Raw genomic sequence first — 15,420 nt, 5'->3', positions numbered from 1 at the left:
ACAGAAGGTGTTACTTTTTTTTTGTAAAAGGGCATCGACAGAAGGTGTAACTTTCATTCTAAAATCAAACTATTATTCTTATCTTCCATGTAAACATGAAACATTTGAAAGGGTTTCAAATCACCAACAAAATCAAAACCATCCATTTTAAACCGTAAACAACTTTTCTGTTTTAAACCGTAAACAACTTTAAACCGTAAACCATCCATTATTCTGTTATAAGATAGAGGTAAAAGTTTATGTTTGAGATGAAATGTTTACCATATAGGTTGGTACTAGGATAAGACCCGCGCCTTGCGCGGAGTGAAGTTATTATTTTTTTATGTTTTAGAGAATGAAATAATAGTTCGTTTTTATTTGGATTACGGGTGTTCATACCGGATATCGGTTTGGTTTTGGTTCAGTTTGGTTATTCGGTTTTCGGTGTTTCGGTTAGTAAAATATAACTAATATGCTAAATCCATATTTACTTCGTTTGGTTCGATTTATATACCGTCGTTTTCGGTTTATTCGGTTTATGTCTAAAAACATAATTATTTAGTTTGAGATCATATTATATATTATACAAATTTTAGAGTCATATTGTCAAAAAGTCATTTATTAAAAGAATATTATATATTTAAATAAAAGAATAGAAAACAAAAAGCGTTTCTATCATCTAATAAAATAATCAAATTTAGAATTAATATAAAAGCGCTAAATTTTGGAAATAAGAATAAAAAATTAAACAGAAGTACGAAAGAAATTTTGTTCTATTCTTCCATATTTAGTGTTCATCAAATTCATATATCTTCGATTGAACACAATTCTGTTTATTTAAAGATAAAAAATCTGTAAAAAATTCAATTAATTGTTGTTTATCAAATTTATAATATTATTTAAATTTATTCAAAATTAATATAAAGAGAAAAAATCAAAACAGAACACATTGAAAATAAGAAGCCTCAGATGCAGTGAGTTGTTACTTAATTACAGTTCAAATGATTTACAAATTATAATTATAGTTCAACTTATATAAAAAATAGATATTCATGCGTCGCTATAAATATATACATATTTACATGTTTCTATTTTAATCAGTTTTGTTCAGTTTAATTGGTAATAAATCAAACCATATCCAAATCTCATGGTTTTTATAAAATCACATTCCGTTTGTATGGTATATACTAAAAAAAAGATATTATATATTCTGTCAAAAATACTTGAAAGTATATATAAAATAGTCAAAGTATGTTTAAAATGATTTTTTTTCAGATTTTCCAAAAGTACATGTAATATATATTTTGTCTATATTTTGAGATACTTTAAGTATATAATGAATTTAAAATTTTTTAAAATTATTTAAGTGGGTTATCCGAACCCGAACCCGAACCCGCAAAGATCCAAACCGAAATATAGAAATACCCGAGTAGAACTGAAATTTTTGAACCCGAAAAACCAAAACCCGAATAAATCCGAACCAAAAACTCGAATGAGTATTCGAAGCCCACCCATAAGCCTTTACGATTTTATGTTAGTGATTACCGAATTAAATATCGAATTAAATACCAAATTAAATGCCAAATTAAATGGAAAATTAAATGCTGAATTAAATGCAATTCATTATCGAGACGACACGTTAGTATATTTGCTGAGAATCACTGTGGAAACGACACGTAAGCAAGAATTATTCTCAATGCTTCTCAAATAATATACAGAAGATTTATATAGAGAAAAAATCTCTAACCTATTAATGCAACAATAAATGTAAAGAAATTTCATATATACGACATTAAATGTAGAAATCATTGATACGAAACTGTTATAATTTTACAGGATTGGTTTTGACTAAAAAATTTCTATACTAATTCAATAGTAATGATATAATTATAGAATCAGTGCCATATATATCGTTGTGCATTCAATGATTTTAAGCGTTATTTAAATATTTTGAATGCAAGATTGTGATCCTGTGAATCAATACATTAATGTCTTTACGGTTTTCATTATTTATTTACTTTAGATAGATCTTTGAGTGCATATCAAGAATGTGTGTTCACCGAGCTCATAGTGGTAAAAAGGAAATATTACATTACGTTATGAGATTCACATTCACATAGAATTTAGGAAAATATAAAACACTCTAAAAGAATTATTCCCATAAGTGGATCTACCTAAATAATAAAATAATCAAATGCATGTAGACACTATAATTAAATAAATTTATACAAAATGATTTATTCATATATCTTTGTATTTTAGTAGTTTAGTATATTATGAAAAAATAGTATGAAACAGTTTCGTATTAATTCTCCATAAAATATAGCAAGGTCTGCGATCATATGCATATGAATAATTTATAATGCAATGATCTATCAAAACTGCTTAAACATGACACACCAAGTAAATTTTCTATCTGGGTTAAGGTTCTCATGACCGCATAAAACATGATAAATTGTTAACTATGTGGAATCTGTTAGCATCCTTGATGCCATATTGATACATTTATTATGAACTTGTTACATATTCTAGTTTAGTAGTGATTTAATATTGATACATTTTTTTATAATTTTTTTCTGCAGATTATATAATAGAAAAATAATGTAATCAGGTTTGGAAGAGTATAGCACACGCATAATTTCATAACACCATAAAAATTCTATAATTAATGGTAAGAAACATTGTCATACGAATAAGTCAGACCAATGGTATTTTTTCGTAATTATTCTAGATGTAAAAGGATAGATTCAAAAAACAGCTGAGAATGCATGATAAGCTGACACATCAGCAATGGCAGTGGTGTAAATAAACTACCAATTGAAGGTTAGTTATTAAAAATGCTCCCCTATTAATATATAAGGGATGTGTGTTCTTAATTTGATGATAAACACTATTATTGGATTCTTTTTTTCATGTTGGGCCTGGGTTAGATTAAAAGTTAAATGTTGATCGGTAAATATCATTGACCTGTAAGAATGTAAGTCTAGCTAGTGCATGAAGAAGATCGAAGTAGTAGAGAGTATTGAAAAAGTGCTCAACTCCCGCTCCTCCCGTCAGTTTAGTTACAAGCATCCTTACACATATGACACCAACGGACTACATAGCTTAAGCATTTTTTCCGACATGAACAAGGTATTTTACAGAAGCTGGATTTAGCCATTTCCTCTTTAACGAGGTTTCTGATATCTTCTATGTAGACTGGACATGAGGAAATCATCGGTTGCGTACCCATTGGCAGTGTTTGGTATTGTGCAAGTTGTTTGTTGAGTAATGCTGAGTCCTCCACAGAACGTCACTGGGCTGTAGCCTAACTTTTTCATTTGTAGTATGGCAATACGGAGTGCCTCAGCTTCACCTTCCAATGGCGGCTTTCCCTTGGATTAGCACATATCTTTTTTTTTAGAGTGGAGTGTCCTAATGCATTGTTTCTGATGGACTCTGCCTGTACTGATGGTAAGTGAACTTTAATCGAAGTCTTTACCTCTTGTGTTGGTCTTATATAAAGTTGAATTGTAACTCTTCTTGTTTTCAGCTGGGGGACATTTTATATATGTTGGGAAGATTAAGAACAATGGTAATGATTGGATATACCCTAAAGATTTAAAGTTCGTCTTAAGTCGAGATTCCACCGATTGTGTATATTGCTTTTGATGATAACATTACAATTCGTACGTTATGCTGTGGTTGGAACTTTGCGTTGGATGGATTCATGAAGCATGCATTATTTTGTTGGTGCAGAATTGCAGATAGTTATAAGCCAGAGTCATGCTCAGTGCGGAGAACTTGGTTATGGCCCTAACGGTCAAAAGTAATGCTACATTATAACTAACTTTAGCTTAATCACCACATTTTGGCTATCATTGAAGACCCTGCTTGTTCTTTCTCGTTTCAGATCCTGTGTAGCGCCTAAAAAGGTGGATATACTCGAGGGAATGCATGTAATGGGGTGATTTCTCAAGTGTTTACTACAGAGATAACTCCACACTTTTTTATAAATCTATCTTTTCTGCAGTGTGACATGTGGCATGTGGTTTTTGTCATTCTATAGTCATAGTTGACAGAACAGACATGACTGATCGTCTTGAACAGGTAAGAAAACAAAGAAAGCCAACTTTTCTTTGACTGTATTTGCTTGTCTGGTTCCTTATAAGAGGCTAGAAATCATTTTTTTTTCTATCAAACATTCGTTGTTCTGATGTAAACCACATGGAATGATTTATTTCTAGATAAACATGTTGAGTTTGAATACTAATGTGTTTTGTTTGTTGACCAGTTCTGTAATTATTATGTTTATGCATTATAATAATCCACTCCTTTAATCCTCTTTTAACTGACTCAAAATAGCCTTGGAGTTTTTCAAGTTGTAAAAGTGGTTAAGATTTATTTCTGTCGGCGAGTACGACAAAACAAACAGTAAATGAATCCACATGATGATGGAGATATGACTTGAGATTGAAGAAACTAGTGATGGTTCATTGGTTCTTAGTGTTTTTAAATACTATTAGTACTATCATTACTTTAGGTTTTAGTCTTGAGATTAATCATATCAATTAAGGTCGCGAAAGGTTAGTTTCATCTTCACACGCAATCCCCGAGCTTATCATTCAAAAAACATTTTTTTCCCTTTTCGTTATTACCGACTACGGCTTCGTTAGTCTCCATTTAGTATTCTCGTTATAAAAAATTGTTTGGGCAAGACATAAACATAGATAGTTTACTCATTGCATGATCAGTGTATTTTAGTTTATTTTGTAATCACGAGTATAGTATTAATCACTGTTCAACAGAAGTAGAACAAACGTGAGTCAAATTACGTGACAAGCGAAATAAAATCTAAGAACAGATCAGGCGGTGGCTATATCCGGCAATGTATCATTGTCTCATACTCATAGCCCCACACTTTCATTTGTTATATTTGTCGCAATGGCAGAAAACAACAAAGCTACAATGCTGCCCAGCTGGCGGAACAGGAGATAAGACATGTGGACGCGGTAATAATGTACAAAAAGCATTGTCAATGGTACAATGAGTAGGAGTGGGTAGGACTCGATCAGTTGGTACGAGAGAAACCCCATACCTCTTTTCCTGGGCTGGCCTACTGTAGGCCCATGAAACCCATCTCATATCATTTCAAATTTCTTAACCTTTTCAAACTTGCACAATAAAGAAAGAATAAATAAATGCAATTTACCTGCTAAAGAGAGAAAGACCTTTGTGGATAAAGCTTTGAAAAACCATTTGCTTCATCTTAAACCTTTTGTTAACCTATCATTATCATTTCTGCTTTACACTGCAGAAGAACATATTTTTGATTAACATAAGTAAGACTTTAATACAAGACAATTAATCATAAATAATGTTGGATGAAATCTTCAAAGCGATCTAAAGTGCACATGACAGTCACATGCGTCTTATTATTATAGGCAAAAACCAACATTTATAGGCATTTTACAATTGAATAATCCCCACTACATTCATCACTCAATCGAGCAAATATATCTGAATTTTCCATATTTTATTATCTGGATAAAAAAGTAATTGAGGAAATAATTAAAAAAAGTCACGAGAGAGATATGAATATGATAGTGAGAGTGACAACGTTTTAACGCTTTTATTGGGGCACCTCAACGGACAGAAGAGAAAAAGACTGGCGGATTCCAAATCTCACACTAAACCCTATTTTAATCTCTTCTCTTTCAGTTCCGTCTTTGCTCCATTTTCCCAACGGACACACACACACACACTCTCTCTCTCTCTCTCAAACTCTTTTGTTTTTATTATTCACTGATCCGACAAGAACAACAGAAAGAAGTAGAAGAAGATAAAACGGTCCAAACGATGGGAAGATCTCCAGCTTCTTCTTGTCTCCGTATCATCGCCTGCGCCGGCGGAGACGACGCCGCCGAACCTACGCCTAATGCTCTAGAGGTTTTGACAATTTTTCTCCCTTAAAAGAAGTTTCTAATTTAAGATCTGAGTCGTTATCACACGCTTTTTGGTCGGTTTGGGCTGTGATGGTTTTTGTTTCTTTAGCCTTTGTATTGAATTGGACTGAGATTTGGTGGATTGGTTTTGTTTTTGTTTTTGTTTTTGGGGATGAATGTAGAGCAAGAGCTCTAGTGATAAGCGAGGATGGAGTTTCAGGAAGAAATCAGGGAAGCAGCAGCAGCAGCGAGGGGTGATGTCGATCACTACTAGTGTTGCTGTCTCTGAAGAAACTACTAGGACTAGAGAGACTCTTGAATCTGCTCTTCTTCTCAAGTCTCCTTCTCCTGAAGATAACGTTGTGTCTGAAAAGCAGACGTTTTCCGTTGATGATGAGAAGACGAAGACGAAGAAGAGTCAGTTACCTGTTACTACCTATGTGGACGAATCTGTGGATGTGAACAAAAAAGCGGAGGTGCCTGTTCTCGTGGAATCAAAAGGGACTGAAACTGAGGAGGAGGATTTTATTGGAACTGAGTTGCAATCTAAGTTTGATGGAGGAGATTGTGCAGATGCACCACCCGTGACCGTGATAGAGAAAGACACTACTCTAGAGGTTGCAAAGGTTGAACCAGATGATGTGATCATCATCAAGAAAGAAGTTGATGATTCCGTTATCATTATCATCCAAGCTGCTATACGTGGATTTTTGGTATGCTCTCTTGTTTCCTTTTTTTTTACACACTAGTTTTACTAAAGGATGTGAAGAAGCTTTCCTATAACTTTATGAACCTGTTGCAGGCGCGAAGAGAACTTTTGAGGCGCAAGAAAGTTGTTAAACTTCAGGCTGCTGTACGTGGCCACCTCGTTAGGAACCAGGCCATGGGATCACTCCGATGTGTCCAAGCTATCGTCAAAATGCAGACGCTCGTCCGTGCTCGTCATTCCGCCAAAGATGGAAGCCGTGTTTCTGCAATCTCTGTAAGTTTTTTTCTTTTTGAGATGGCTTGGCTTAACGAACGACGTGTGTCAGTTTATCATTTTGTTTTCCCTTGTACTATCTGCGAACCAATACTGTTTCTTGTTTTAGGAGAAGGTGGAAACAAATGCAGCAGCACAAAAACTTCTCGAAAACAAGTTTGCTAAACATGTATGCATATTATAAACTCGTTTTCTGGTTTATTTATGGTAATTTTATACTTATTTTTTTGGTTATAATAGCTAATGGAGTCAACTCCCAAGACGAAGCCTATCAGCATTAAGTGTGATCCAACGAAACCTAGCTCTGCTTGGAGCTGGTTGGAGAGGTGGATGTCTGTTTCCAAGCCTGAGAAGGCTCCATTAGCAACGGAGGAGCAACATTTGGAAGAAACCAAGGTATCATCACAAGTTGACTTGGTGAGCTCTGAGTCCACCTTAGAGACCGAAGCTGATACTGGTTTCTCAAGTAAGGTGGAGCTGTCTGAGACGGAGAAAACGAGCCATTATGATTCACCGAAAGCATCTGCAGAGGTTGATCATGACTCTCATCCACTTGCTGCTGCTAAGGATACCGAAGCTGAATATGTGGATGAACAGCCGAAACATTCTTTGAAGCGTAAGGCTAGCAATCCTTCTTTCGCTGCAGCGAGATCAAAGTTTGAGGAACTAACTTCATCTGCTGCTGGTTCAAACAAAGCAATCACGCTTTCTTCTAAAGATGGTGTTTTAGGTGAACAAGGCAAAGATTCATCAGAGGCTAAAAAGGATCAGTCTGTGGAAGAAGTTGCTCCAGCGGAGCACAATGGATCTGAGTGTGGCACTGAACTCTCTGTGACTTCTTCTCTTGATTCGCTTGACAAGAAGTCAGACGTTGAGAGTGGTGGAGAGCCCAAGGTTGGAGCTAAGCTTCTAGAAAACGGCACTCCCAAGTCAGACCAAGCAGAGTTGATAGAAATTGATGTGAAATCTAAAACTCCATTGGCGGCTACTGTAGATGACTCCAAGGAGAGAGTTGAGGTTACAGTGACAGAGCATGAAACGGTTATTATTAGTACACCAGATTCCAAAAAGAGAAGTGCAGAAGAAGATGAATCAGGTCCTCAAGCATCATACTCGTTACCTGAGGAAGCTGTAACTCCGATGACAATCACTGAATCTCAGGCAACTCCGGCAAGTCAAGCATCCTCTTCGGTTAGAGCAAGGAAGGATAGATCCGGTAAGAGTGGTTCAAGCCAGAAGCGGAAAGTTAGCAAGAAAATAGCATCAAGTCCCAAACAGGAAACTGATACTACTACTACTACAGAACAGAAAAGCGGGAGAAGAAACTCTTTTGGTTATGATCAAGAAGCAAGAGAAAGCAGCGGAGGGAAAAACTCTGTTCCTCGGTTCATGCAGCCAACACAGTCGGCGAAAGCTAAGGTTCAGGAACATAACTCACCAAGGTCAAGCCCTGATCTTCAGGAGAGAGAGGTTTCCGTCAAGAAGAGACATTCATTGCCTGTTGTTGTTGCCAATGGGAAACAAGGGTCTTCTCCTAGAATCCAACGGTCTGCGTCTCAAGCACAGCCAATTACAAAGGGTACACGAACGTTTTCTCGGCAGTTCACCTTTTGTGTTTTGATGGCTTGATCAGTTACTGAGAAAAAGAGTTTGATTTTGCCTTTGCTTGTGTTTTTCTTTACAGATACAAGAAAATGGCAGAGATGAAGCTGAATTAAAGGAAAATCTTAGGGGGAGTTCCGGTAATTTGCAATGTTTGATGATTGATTGGTATGTTTTTTTTTTGTTTTTCAGACAATCCTTAAACTCTAATTTCAGACAAACCAAAGTGACAGATGTGGAAGAGGAGGAACCGAGAGTGGAGGGGAGGATGGTTCTTTTGTATAGAGTCATTTCCTTTTTCTTTCTTTCTTATTGGATTATTTGGTTTGGTTTGGTGTTTGTTTATTTGTTTGAACATAATAATCTGCTCAACTGAAATGAAAGTCGTGTAATAGAGTATTTTTGGTTATTTCTATATATTTATTTTCTACACAGTTCTCTTTGTGGTGTACAATTATCCAGATGACAATACAAAAAGAACATGCACGAAGTTATGAAGAAGCAAAAACAAAAACAAAAAAGGTTATTTCATTGCTTTTCAAGTTGTAACGTCATGAAATGAAATCATTTGTGGACAAGAACAATAACTATTACTAGTGTGGTATGTCAAAAGTGATTGAACGTAGATCATGGTTCAATGCATTTGTATTGTAAATGTAAATCTGAAATGTCAGTTAATCAACCATATAGGATAATAGAATAATACTTCGTTGGTGGGGGTTGACTGATCATCTTGAATTTGAGTCAATGAAACTGGCTCCTATTGACTTTTTTATCTTTTTCTTTTCTTTTTCTCTCTCCAAAACAGAAATAAATCAAAAAGATAAATATAGGGGCCGTTAAGGAAATATATAAAAGTAGTGGAGTAAGTAAAAAAATCCTAGAGTCATCGAACGGCTCACGGGAGGAGGGTTTCAGAGAGAGAGCGGAAAATTTCTCAGATCTAGAGCAAGAATCCTAACATTCAGCAAGTCAGGAGAGAGAGTTGCTGCTCCCGGGAGCTAGAGTCATCGAACGGCTCACGGGAGGAGAGACCATAAGGTGTCGATAGCCATAGATCTACAGATCTGAGGCTCATTAAGTCTGTGTGACTTCTTTGCGGTGCGGTTTCATTAAAAACAGAAGAAAGGCGGTAGCTTTGCAAGCGAACCATGTTTCGAACTCGGAAGAAGAAAGAGGCGTCCTTGGTGGAGGAACTCAAAGAGCTCGAGCTGTTGGAGGAAGGAGAGATGGTGGACATGCCGGATTTGGAGTTTGAGGATCTCATAGAGGAGAACACCATGAGCGTGATAGTGAGGTGCCTCAACCCCTATGTCCACAAAGTTGGGGGCCTCGTGAAAGCTCTGCCACCAATCTGGGGTTTAGAGGACAAAGTCAAGGGCAGAGGAGTTGGTGATGACAAAGTCCAGTTCATCTTCGAAGCGGAGAGCGACCTACAACATGTCCTGACGAAGGGGCCATGGTTTGTTAATGGCTGGATAGTTTCTATGAACAGATGGTCTCCACACCCAGATGAGGAGTTCCTTAAGCGGATCCCATTCTGGATCCGCATTCGAGGGCTCCCAATTCATCGCATGAAACATCAAATGGTGGAGTACCTGATGAAACCACTAGGGAAGGTGGAAAGAATAGAGCTCCATGCTAAGAACTCCAACTCCTTGGAGTATGTAAGAGCATTAGTGTGGATCAGTACGGAGGAGCCAATACAGTTCCGCAGAACAGCTCGATTCAAGTCTGGTGAAACGGTGCCCACAGAGCTGGAATACGAGAAGCTAATAAAAGTGTGCTACACTTGTAAGAGGCTCACTCATGATCAGACTAGATGCAACCTCCAAATACAAGACCATCGAAGTGAGGAAGGGATTAAGCAGAGTAAAGCTCCTGTGGAACCTATGCGTAGACACAGAGGAATCAAGGAGACCCCAAGGAAGGCGAACCCAAAGAGAGGAGCACTCAAAGGAGTGGTTTTTAAAGAGGTAACCCCAAGAGGGGAAGCACGAGGGGAAGCAGGAGGCAAAAGGATGGCTCAATCATCAAGGCAAGACAGTAGAGGAGAGTTGCGTAAAGGAAAAAAGGTGGCTGAAGTTCCACAGCTGGTCTGGCAACAAAAAGGCTCGAGAGGAGTGAGCGGCTACTCAAGAAGCTCCCAGGAATCTACAGCATTATCAAAGGGCTCAGGAGACCAGACGGGTTCAAGAGGTACCTTAGGGAGCTCTGGTGAGGGAGGAACCTCAAAAACAGGACAAGGATCAGACTCTGTCTTCAATAGGTTAAGTGGAATGGAGCTGGGAGAGGATACAGAGGTAACGCTGGAGGATCTTCGTGATAAATTAACTGAAGCTCGATCAGGAGAAAAACAGGAAGGACAATCGAGTAAGGGAAGTCGAAGCCCACCCTCAGTGTTTGAACGTCTTGGAGGTCAGCTTGATCTCACCCCTCGAGAGAAGAGAGTAACAGGAGGAATGGGTAGTTCCAAAAGAAGAAGGATGAGTAGTAGCGATGAAAGGAAATCGAAGAAGATGAGAATAGGCTCTACTGAAAAGACAAATGAGGCTCCATCTGTTTTCTGCCGACTCGGCAGTATGAGTAAAGGGTCGGAGAAGAAGTCAGAGGCTTTGAGCCAGGCGGCTAGTCAAGGGGGCTTCACTACCCCCACTCATTCTGCTCTTGTAGCAGCATCTGTCCCAGACCATTCTGTCCGTAGGATAGCATTGGCAAGTGGAAACAAAAGGAAAGAAGGGTTGAAGGTTAATACCAACCCTTCGAGGTCAATATGAGAATATTGAGTTGGAACTGTCAGGGATTGGGGAATGTCCCGACAGTTCGACATCTACAGGAGATACTTGGTCAGTATTCTCCTGAGATAATATTCCTCAGCGAGACCAAAAGTAGGAGAAGTTATATGGAGTATGTTGTGGAGAAGCTAGGCTTTCAGTATCTGAGATCAGTGGATGCAAAAGGAAAGGGTGGAGGCCTAGCTCTTCTATGGAAACAATCGTGTGAAGTGGAAATCTTGCAAGCAAACAGTAGAGTCATTGATGCGAAGGTTAAATGGCAAGATCACCAATTCCACCTCACTTGTGTATATGGAGACCCAGTGAAGAGTAAAAGAAGTGAAGTCTGGGAAAGATTATCCAGACTAGGCGCAGAGAGACAAGGCCCTTGGATCTTAACTGGAGATTTTAATGAGATGGTAGATCAATCGGAGAAGTCCGGCGGAGCTGAGAGATCAGAAAAAGAAGGCCTAGAATTTCGTCAGCTCCTTAGCAACTGGGGTCTGTGGGACATTAAGCATAAAGGCGATTTCCTATCCTGGGCAGGAAGAAGGATTAATGGTCTGGTACAGTGCCGGCTAGACAGATCAGTGGCAAACCAACAATGGCTCGAGTGCTTCCCACAGGCCACCATCTACTATCTGAAGAGAGTTTGTTCCGATCACAGTCCCATCCTAACCTCCCTGGATGGAATGCAATGGAAGAGAAGAGCAACCTTCAAGTACGATCATCGATGGACAAAGCGAGAAGGCTTCATTGAGGTTGTGAATCAGGGCTGGAAGGCGCAAGGGAATGGACAAGCCAATATTATGGGAAGAATCTCTACCTGTAGGAAAGCCATTTCAGTGTGGAAGAGAAGTGCAAAACCAAGTTCAGCAATGAGAATACAAGAACTCCACTACAAAATCGATGAGGCATCAAGACAAGAACAGTTCAAAAGAGAAGAGCTGGAAAGCATGAGGAAGGAACTGAATGAAGAATACTATAATGAGGAACTGTTCTGGTGGCAGAAGAGTAGGATGAACTGGCTGAGGGCTGGGGATAGAAATACCAAATATTTTCATGCTGTAACCAAAAATCGTAGAGCTCAAAACATGATCAAAAGTTTGATTGATGATATTGGGAATGAATGGTTTGCAGATGAGGATCTTGGTAAAGTGGCTGAGCAGTATTTCAATTTTCTTTTCTCTTCGGAAGATGTAGGAGCGGAGCTAGCAGTGTGGAGTGAGCTACCACCAGTGTTGACCGCTACTCAAAACGAGACACTTATGAAGCCGATCTCAAGAGAGGAAGTCAGAAGAGCTGTGTTTGAAATCAACCCCCATAAATGCCCCGGACCTGACGGCATGAATGGATTCTTTTTCCAACAGTTTTGGGAGACATGCCAGGAGGAGGTTATGGAAATGGTGCAGAGGTTCTTCCAAACTGGAGTGATGGAAGAGGGGGTAAACAACACAAACATATGCCTTATACCCAAGAGCCCGACTGCAAGAAAAATGAGCGAATACCGGCCGATCAGTTTGTGCAACGTGGCATACAAGGTGATATCCAAGCTAATGACAGGGAGACTCAAGCAGGTGATGCCATCATTGATCTCAGAAACACAGGCAGCTTTCGTGGAGGGAAGACTCATATCCGATAACATCTTGGTAGCTCACGAACTGCTTCATGCGTTAAGCTCGGATAACAAGTGTGCCTATGAGTCTATCGCTATCAAGACGGATATCTCCAAGGCCTATGATCGTGTTGAATGGAGATTCCTGGAGAGAACAATGCAAGCGCTAGGATTCAATGAACACTGGATTAAACTCATTATGAGCTGTGTCTCATCGGTGCGATACCAAGTTCTGATCAATGGAACCCCATTTGGGGATATAGTACCATCACGGGGACTCCGACAAGGTGACCCTCTGTCACCCTATCTTTTTGTGATGTGTACAGAGATGCTGGTCCAAATGTTGAAGAGAGCTGAAGAATCAAGATTGATCTCGGGATTAAGGGTAGCGAGAAGAGCCCCTCCGGTCTCCCATCTTTTGTTTGCGGACGATAGCATGCTATATTGTAAGAGCTCAGATGAGGAAATAGACAGGGTAACCCAGCTTCTGCGTAACTATAGCATTGCATCGGGCCAGAGGATTAACTATCAAAAGTCGAGCATCTACTTTGGGAAGCATATCCCACTCCAGAGACGGGAGGAGATCATGATAAAATTAGGGATCGATCAAACCGGGGGGGAAGGCTTTTATCTAGGAGTCCCAGAATCAATGGGTGGTTCACGCGTCTCCATACTGAGCTACTTGAAGGAGAACATGGCTCAGAAAGTACAGGGATGGCAGACTAAATTCCTGTCACCGGGAGGTAAAGAAGTCTTGCTAAAAGCAGTGGCTATGGCACTCCCGACATACACAATGTCCTGCTTTTTGATTCCAAAGACGATATGCAAGCAGATAGTATCCCTAATGGCGGACTTCTGGTGGAAAACAAACAAGGAGTCAAAGGGGATGCACTGGAAAAGTTGGGATCATCTGTGTAAGTCAAAAGATTGCGGAGGACTTGGATTTAAAGATTTGGAAGCTTACAATCTGGCACTCTTAGGCAAACAGCTATGGAGGATGGTCACTAATCCTGATTCATTGATGGCCAAGATCTATAAGAGCAGGTACTTCAAGACATCTGACCCTTTGAATGCAACTCTAGGATCCCGGCCATCCTATGCATGGCGGAGTATCTTTGCGGCTCAAGAGCTAATCAAAAGAGGGGCTAGAGTCATTATCGGCAATGGTCAGAGAACAAAGGTCTGGCAGGATAGATGGATTGGTAAAACTCCGGCAACAATGGTCCAGTCAATGGCATGGAATGGATACTCACGGGAAATGGTAGTGACAGAACAGTTGAAAGTGAGTGACCTCTTGGATTCAAGCTGCAGAACTTGGAATGAAGAGTTACTACAAAGCTTGTTCACTGCAGAGGTACAAGCCCAAATCAGGAAAATAACCCCAGCAGGAAGGAGAAGCGAGGATTCTTATGCTTGGGATTTCACTAAAACAGGCCATTATACGGTGAAGTCAGGCTACTGGGTCCTAGTGAACATCATTGAGGCAGAAAAAGAGCAGAAGGAGGCACTACAGCCGAGCCTTGACGGCCTCTACCAACAAGCATGGCGAGTGAATGCAAGCCCAAAAATACGACACTTCCTATGGCGATGCATTAGCAACTCAATCCCGGTAGCAGCTAATATGGTAAGAAGACATATCGCAAAGGATATGAGTTGCAGCAGATGTGAGTGTCGTGAGGAGGATATTAACCATGTGCTCTTCCAGTGCACTTATGCGAGACTGATATGGGCTCATTCCACAATTCATCCCCCCCCTCATGGTATCTGGTCGGATTCGATCTACACCAACCTCCATTGGGTCTTAAACCAAAAACAAGAGTTCCCAAAGGAAGAGGTGGAAGACGAGTCTGTGCCTTATCTGCTGTGGAGGATTTGGAAGAACCGTAACGAGTTTGTGTTTCAAGGTAAAGACTATGACGCTTATGCTACGGTTCTAAAAGCAAAGGAGGATGCCTTGGAATGGAAAAGTAGAGAAGAGGTACGAAATAAAGAGGTAAAAAAGCCTACAGAAGAGGGCCATGACCGCAAATGGAGAGCGCCACCACCCATGAAGATTAAGTGTAATATTGATGGATCCTGGAAAAAAGAAACATGTGAAGGTGGAGTTGGGTGGGTCGCGAGAGATCAACAAGGCAACCTCCTCTGGGCAGGGGCGAAGAAGCTGTCAAATGCAGGGTCAGTGCTTGAAACTGAGGCTGAAGCTCTCCGGTGGGCCATTCAAACCTTAACCGGATTTGGTTATACAAGTGTGGTGTTTGAGACTGATTCCCTGACTTTAAAGAAGCTAATCTATGGAGAGGAAGAGATGTGGCTGTCTATTAAGCCTATCATGCAGGAGATTAGTTTTTTACTGACAGAAAACAGTGGCTATGGAGTGGAGTTCTATCCTAGGAGTGGTAATAAAGTAGCAGACAGAATAGCGAGGGAGACTACAACGCTCGCGTCCTTTGTCCCTAAGTTGTATTCTGTTGTGCCAGTGTGGTTAAGCTCTTTTGTTGAGGTTGATAAGATCTTGTAAACACTTGAGATTGGTTAATGAAAAGT

The 15,420-nt window shown here is 39.6% G+C and overlaps 2 protein-coding genes across 9 annotated transcripts; both read left to right on the top strand.

The window, feature by feature from the left end:
- The first annotated feature begins 5,614 nt into the window (after nt 1-5,614).
- On the top strand, nt 5,615-8,921 carry LOC108837324 (protein IQ-DOMAIN 32). Of its 8 annotated transcripts, none has more exons than XM_056993283.1 (7): nt 5,615-5,907; nt 6,086-6,616; nt 6,706-6,885; nt 6,995-7,054; nt 7,126-8,464; nt 8,570-8,627; nt 8,721-8,921. In XM_056993283.1, exons 1-6 carry the CDS (start codon nt 5,818-5,820, stop codon nt 8,590-8,592), a joined length of 2,223 nt encoding a protein of 740 aa, XP_056849263.1. In that variant the 5' UTR covers nt 5,615-5,817; the 3' UTR covers nt 8,593-8,627; nt 8,721-8,921. The 8 variants fall into 8 exon arrangements, 5 of the variants coding, with proteins under 5 accessions (XP_056849263.1, XP_056849264.1, XP_056849265.1 ...); XM_056993284.1 differs by having other exon boundaries at nt 8,715-8,921; XR_008938114.1 differs by having other exon boundaries at nt 5,616-5,907; nt 8,570-8,655.
- Nucleotides 8,922-9,638: 717 nt separating this feature from the next.
- Nucleotides 9,639-15,394, top strand: LOC108825321 (uncharacterized). Its single transcript, XM_018598626.2, has 2 exons — nt 9,639-11,234; nt 11,288-15,394. The coding sequence occupies exons 1-2, from the start codon at nt 9,639-9,641 to the stop codon at nt 15,392-15,394; spliced, it is 5,703 nt and encodes a 1,900-aa protein (XP_018454128.2).
- The last annotated feature ends 26 nt before the right edge of the window (nt 15,395-15,420 follow it).

Source organism: Raphanus sativus, chromosome 8, assembly GCF_000801105.2.
Source record: "Raphanus sativus cultivar WK10039 chromosome 8, ASM80110v3, whole genome shotgun sequence".
NCBI classification, from domain to species: domain Eukaryota; kingdom Viridiplantae; phylum Streptophyta; class Magnoliopsida; order Brassicales; family Brassicaceae; genus Raphanus; species Raphanus sativus.
Note: the sequence above shows the minus strand (reverse complement) of the source record. Positions and strands in the feature narration are given on the sequence as shown.

What these genes read in the sequence shown, in the direction of transcription:
- LOC108825321 (XM_018598626.2), top strand. Translation starts at nt 9,639, where the DNA reads ATGTTTCGAACTCGGAAGAAGAAAGAGGCGTCCTTGGTGGAGGAACTC. An exon ending in AAAGGAAAGAAGGGTTGAAG is followed by an intron (nt 11,235 to 11,287) that starts GTTAATACCAAC and finishes TGGAACTGTCAG; the next exon opens with GGATTGGGGAATGTCCCGAC.
- LOC108837324 (XM_056993283.1), top strand. Translation starts at nt 5,818, where the DNA reads ATGGGAAGATCTCCAGCTTCTTCTTGTCTCCGTATCATCGCCTGCGCC. An exon ending in AAAACAAGTTTGCTAAACAT is followed by an intron (nt 7,055 to 7,125) that starts GTATGCATATTA and finishes TGGTTATAATAG; the next exon opens with CTAATGGAGTCAACTCCCAA. An exon ending in AGCACAGCCAATTACAAAGG is followed by an intron (nt 8,465 to 8,569) that starts GTACACGAACGT and finishes TTTTCTTTACAG; the next exon opens with ATACAAGAAAATGGCAGAGA.